We start from the raw sequence: 6,580 nt of genomic DNA on the forward strand, positions 1-6,580 counted from the left end.
TTTATGATCATTTTACTAAAGTATGTGTATGTTAACCAATAATTAAATGATTTGAACAAAGACATCATTTTTACTTTTGTTTTAAAAGATTTTAATTTAAAATAAAAAACACAATTCAAACCTTCTTTATTTTTGTATTTCAACCATAAGAACTAAATCAAAGAAATCAGCCACACTAGTATTGTACAATATTTGATTAGAAACATATATAGTAAGATGTTTGATGCATAAACATTGATTCAAATGACATACAAACAAACAAAAATACACATCACACTAATTTTATTATTGATTGAGTCATGTATCCCTTGTACATATATAATCATGAATTGTGGATATAGTTTTATTTGTACTTTTTGCCCAATTTATATGTTACTTTTCAAGTTCAAAAACAAATTAACGAAGAAGGAAAGGAGAATTTGGCGATAAACTATTACAAGAAGCAAGCTCCTTCCATGAATCTCCCAACTTTTTCAACTCAACAAGAGAAGATCCACCTCCTCCTCTTGCATTTTTAGCACTTATTTTCATTTTCAATATCCTCTCTCTAATCTCTTTTCCACGATCAGATTCCATCAACTCCTTAACTCGATCATCCAACTCGGTCCCACTAACAAATCCATTTGACTCGTTCAATTTCAAAGCTACTTTCATTTCTTCAACCATAAACAATCGATTCAGCCTTTGTTCGGCGTACAAAGGCCATGCAATCATTGGCACTCCTACGCAAACAGCTTCCAACACTGAGTTCCATCCGCAATGAGTCACAAATCCACCTACAGAGTCATGACTCAAAATTGCCCCTTGTGGGGCCCAATTCCTCACCACCATTCCCTTCTCCTTAGTCCTCTCAAAAAATCCTTCCGGCAACAATTCGTTCAAACTGAACTTCTCCAAATCTGTGTCGCTCCTAACAACCCACAAAAATCTTTTCCCACTTTTCTCCAATCCAATAGCTATCTCATTCAATTGTGCCTTAGAAAATCTCCCCATACTTCCAAAGCACAAGAAAACGACGCTTTGACTAGGTTGCGAGTCGAGCCAACTCAAACACAAACTCCCTTTTTCATCTTCACCCTTAGAAGGAGGTGAAATCATTGGTCCAATACAAAACAATGGAGGTGTTGTTCCTTCCGGAAGACACAACCCTGCTCTTAATGCTTTTAAAGCTCTTGCTTCAATACCATCAAACGTGTTTATGATAACTCCATCACTTTCCTTCATACTTGTTGCCATATCTAAGAAAACCTTGTAACCTTTTCCCTCACGATCCTTCACTTGTTCTGGCATATCTGCTATGGGAACTTGTGGTAGCCCAGTGATGTGAGGATACATGAGAAACTCTTTAAGCGATTTTGTAGTATTTTGATGAATGGTTGGAAGTTGAAGAAAAACTGCAAGACTTGATGCTCCTGAAGTGTAGAAATAGTAAGTTGGTATATCAAGAGTTGAAGTGATTTGGTTGGTGCTAAAGTTCATGAAATCCAAGATAACACCTTTGAGGTTCGAAGTTTTTGAAATGGATTGGAGAATATGGTTAACATGGTAGTTACTACGACCGCAAACCTCAAGGGGGAGTATGTGAGGTGGAAGAGTGACCGGAAATGAAATCGGAGGAATGTGATGGAAAGTGATGGACGGAAAAGTTTCACAACCAAAGATCATTGAGAGTTTTTGGATCTCCTCTTGCGACTGCATGGTGGTATTTGGAGGACTGAGGATTAGAATTTTTATGGAAAGTGAAGGGTTATGTGTTATTATGAGTTTACCTAACTCAATCATGGAGTTTAAGTGCCCTTTCCCAAGAGCTGGGTATAGAACTAATGTATCCTTCATTTTGATGATTTTGGGAAATTGGAAATGAAATGAAGGTTAGATTATTAGGCTTGCTTGCTCTGTTTTGGTGAATATGTTGGTTCGTTACTTGTTCTATTTAAAGGGCAATGTGATACACTAGTGTCCAAAGTGAGTGTTAGATGTGTAATAATATTTAATTTGAGCATCATATTTAGACACGGATTCGTATATTAAAAAAAAAATCATAAAAGAGAAAAAAATATTAAATGTAAGGTAGTTTAATTGATACTCGTCCTAAACAATTCATTTTTTATATTTGTTATATAATTGATGTATTTTATCTGTAATACAGATCGATCACATATATAAATTATTCACTAAACTGGAAAAATCAACTATTTTTTATAAAATATATCAGAAGTAGTAGTCACTACGTAAAATTATTTGAGATGTTAGACTTTGAATCTCAGATTCTTCACTTCATTGTATTTATAATGTATTAATGTTGCTACTAAAAACTACATAAAAAAAATGTCAAAAAAAAAAACTACATATTAAAAAAACACAGAAAAATACTGTATTGAATAGTGTATATTTTTAAAACAATCAAATAAGTTTTTTTTTTTTTTTGAGAAATAAGTATATTTTTATTTTTGGTCAAAAATGATATACAGTATATTTTAATCTGCATGTTCAAATATTGTACACGAATTATTTTGCGACCATGTACTTTAGTTTTTGTGGGTGATAATGTACTTTTTTTTCATATTTAAAAGTAAAACGTTTATAATATGGAACATTCTTTTTTTTAGACAGCAATACAATTTTTTGACACAGTGATACATTTTTTTATGATAAAAAAAAAATTAAAAAAATGTCAATATCCAATATTTGTATAGCACGTGATTTAAATCAAACAATGTGCTATACATGGCTCATATATTTTTTATTTTTTTGAAAGGACAGTCATTTATATATTTTTTTATTTATAATCGTTCATATTTTTAACTTACAAAATGTGGAGGTATCTATGTGCTGGTATATAGATCGGTTCCTTCGTGGTTCGTACTACTATAATAATATTTGAATCGATGAAAATATATAAATTTGAACGCCTTCCTCGCATCTCGATTAATACATTTGTTTATTTTTTGAAGGTATCTCGAATTTTTTTTAGTTTTTTTTTCTTTGAATCTCGATTTATTTTCTAGTTAATTAATAGTTATTGAGACATTTTATATTAACAAGTCTAAAAAGGAGCGGTGCAGGACGGCCTAACTAGTGGTGATGGGTTGACAATCTCACCCCGTCGAGAAGGGCAATGTATGATTTGGAAAGCGGTGGTTTGGTCCCTTTGACGGTTCAGAAGGAAGAGGGAGTAGCGACACTAACATTGGGAGTATCGCTACTCCCTCTCCCTACTGCAGCGTCAGTTTGTGTCCCTATATAGGGATATTACGGGAAATAAGTTTGAGAGGGGGGTATACGGGAAATAAGAGGGGTCCAGGTGTTTACACTGATTTTTGGTAAACAACCGCTAGTTTAAATTAATTACTTGAGAGATCAACTAGTAAATCTCGGGACAATTGTTCATGCATTTTGTTAAAGGAAACTTGGAAGTTTATTTTTGAAGACATCCTTATTTTATAAAAGAACAATATGTTTAATTTCTGAAACATATGTTAAATGCAATTAAAGCAAGTTCACTCGAACGAGGGAACCAATAAAAAGCAGAATTGGTAAACGCTTTAAGAAAATAAAGACTTATGAAAAAGTAAATTTGCATTTAGAATGTAAAAGTTACAAAGAAAATGTAAAGGTTCACCGATTCATACATCTTTCTCGAATAACTCGTTTCTCGCTTTAACATGGATACTTTGAGTGTTTGAGATTTTGTGTAAATGAATTGTGACCCCTACTTCGACTACATATACTTCTATTTATAGAAAATTAAGCAACGTCTATCCTAACGTTAAACTACTAAACTTCAGCCACGCGTCCTTTGCATTTGAAATGAACCAAGGCCTGTAAACCGTTGTAACCGTCGAAGTCGAATCACCCTTAAATGATAAAAATTGCTCTAAGTCCACCATTCTTGACTACTTCGATTCATTGGCTTCCATCGAAAGATTCTTTCAGTCTCGAGCTATGAAGCTTTTCCATTAGGATTCTCTTGTTCTTGAAGACATTAAAGACTAAGGCTACCTAAAGCCATCTCAACAGGTTTTTATAGCAATAAATGTCTTTGGAACTGGAGATTATAACATATTTTACCTTGAGCTAAAATATGGGATAACAAATTGCCCCCAAAAATGCCTATTTCGATTTGAATGACTCGAATGAAATAAGAGATTGGCATTTTTTCAAAGTACCTCTTTCCAAATGCCATTCCTTTTCTTTCGATTTGATGATGTCATGGTATTTAAGAAGATAACCGTTTCACTTCTTTCAAAACTGTCACGTTCTGAATCACCTTTTATTTTAATGTCTTTTGCCCCCAGGCTTAATAATATTTCTAATCCTGCTATCAAAGCCTCATATTCAGCCTCATTGTTCGAACAAATACCATTAATCCTGTATTTGAACTTAGTAGGAATCTTTTGTGGGGAAATTATCAAAATACCTATCCCAGTACCATGTTGATGTCTAGACCCATCGAAATACAGAGTCCATGGTTCTAGAGCAATGTAATTTTGAGGTGATTCGATTGCTGAATGATCAACAATGAAGTCAGCCACTATTTGGCCTTTAATTGCTTTCAAAGGCTTGTATGAAAGTGAATATTCAGAAAGAGCTAAAGCCCATCTTCCAATTCTACTATGTAAAATTGGTTTTAGCAACATATGTTTAATAACATCATAATGAGAATAAACATAAACATCAATAGGCTTTATATAATGCTTTAATTTCATACAAGAAAAGTACAAACAAAGACAAAGCTTTTCAATACTACTATATCTAGTTTCAACATCATTAAGGACCCTACTTAGATAATAAATGGCCCTTTCTTCGCCATTTTCGTCCTCTTGGGCTAACATACTACCTAATGTGGTATCAGATGCTGAAATATACAACTTCATAGACTTATTTCTAATTGGTGGCATCAGAGTTGGAGGATTAGACAAATATCTTTTGATTGCATCGAATGCTTCTTGCTGATCCTGCCCCCAAGTAAAAACATCCTCTTTCTTGAGTCGAAGCAATGGTGAAAAAGCTTGAGCTTTACCACTTAGATTCGAAATGAATCTTCTCAGAAAGTTGATTTTTCCCAACAAGGATTGAAGTTGCTTTTTGTTTGTTGGAGGGTTAGTCTCCAAAATCGCTTTTGTCTTGTTTTGGTTTATTTCAATGCCTTTTTTATGCACCACAAACCCAAGGAAATCTCCTGCATGCACACAAAAAGCACATTTCAATGGATTCATTTTCAATCCATATTTTCTCATTCTTTCGAATGACTTTTTTAAACAAACCAAATGATCATTTTGTGATGATGATTTAACAATAATATCATCAATATATACTTGCATAAAAGTATCTATAAAATCATGGAAAATTGAGTTCATTGCTCTTTGGTATGTGGCTCCAGCATTTTTCAATCCAAATGGCATTACGACCCATTCATAGGTACCCAAAGCCCCTGGGCATCGAAAAGCTGTTTTTGCCACATCTTCCTCAGCGATAAAAATTTGGTTATATCCAGAATACCCATCTAACATGCTAAGATATTCAAAACCTGCTGCTGAATCTATTAACATTTCTGCTACAGGCATCGAATATTCATCTTTAGGGGTAGCATTGTTTAAGTCCCTAAAATCTATACATATTCTAAGAGAACCATTTTTCTTAATGACAGGAACTATATTTGCTAACCATTCGACATACCTGGCAGTCCGGATGAACTTGCTTCTCAGCAGCCTTTCAATTTCCTCCTTGATCTTAGATAGGATTTCTGGTGCGAATCTTCTTGGTGATTGTTTAACTGGTTTCTTGTCTGGTCGAATGGGTAATCTATGTTCGACCAAATTTCTGTCTAAACCTGGCATTTCATTGTAATCCCAAGCGAAACAATCTTTGAACTCTTTAAGGAGTTCGACCAGTTTATCACGCAGGTCCTTTGGGATATTGGCACTTATGTACGTTGGCCTTTTGATAGAGCCATCTCCAATATCTATTTCTTCCAAAGGATCTTGGGCCTGCATCTTTTGACTGGAACTGGAAGGATCTTTCTCAAATCCTAATGGTTCTTCATTCCCTCAGTTGGCCTTTCAAAATTGGCCATCTGTTCCTCTAAGCAGCCATTATTCATTACATAATAACACATTGGCTTGTGTAAAGCCAATTCAGACTCATCGAATTCATCCTCCCCTTCAGTCACTTCTGACCACACGTCATATTCAGCAGGGAGGATCGAAACTACGTTCACCAGCACATCAAACTCGGGATCTGAATCAAGGAGATCCTCATCTTCCATGTTCTCTCCTTCAAACTCATTCTCAACCTTTTGATCATCCTCTGGTTGAGTCAATCTTTCTTTCAGAGGCCTTCTAGCCACTTCGACAACCTGTTTTCCTTTGTTGTCTTCAGTCTTTTGAGTCTCTTGAAGGGAGAGCCTTTGTTGGCGCTGATGCCTACGCCATTGTGTGCGGGTCATGGGATTCTTTCCCTTGTAATTGTTTCTGTAAGCATAATTCTTCGAATCAACAGAATGACTCGAACTTCCCTTGTCAACAGAATTTCTGACAAAGTTGGATGCATGACCATGAACCCATTTGTTCATTGGTGA

General features: G+C 34.8%; 1 protein-coding gene across 1 annotated transcript; it reads right to left on the reverse strand.

Moving 5' to 3' along the window:
* Window positions 1–265: 265 nt before the first annotated feature.
* LOC123907120 (UDP-glycosyltransferase 1-like) lies at window positions 266–1,914 on the reverse strand. Its single transcript, XM_045957228.1, has one exon. The coding sequence runs from the start codon at window positions 1,834–1,836 to the stop codon at window positions 397–399; it is 1,440 nt and encodes a 479-aa protein (XP_045813184.1). The 5' UTR covers window positions 1,837–1,914; the 3' UTR covers window positions 266–396.
* Between the last annotated feature and the right edge of the window lie 4,666 nt (window positions 1,915–6,580).

This window comes from Trifolium pratense, linkage group LG2 (genome assembly GCF_020283565.1).
Source record: "Trifolium pratense cultivar HEN17-A07 linkage group LG2, ARS_RC_1.1, whole genome shotgun sequence".
Lineage (NCBI taxonomy): Eukaryota > Viridiplantae > Streptophyta > Magnoliopsida > Fabales > Fabaceae > Trifolium > Trifolium pratense.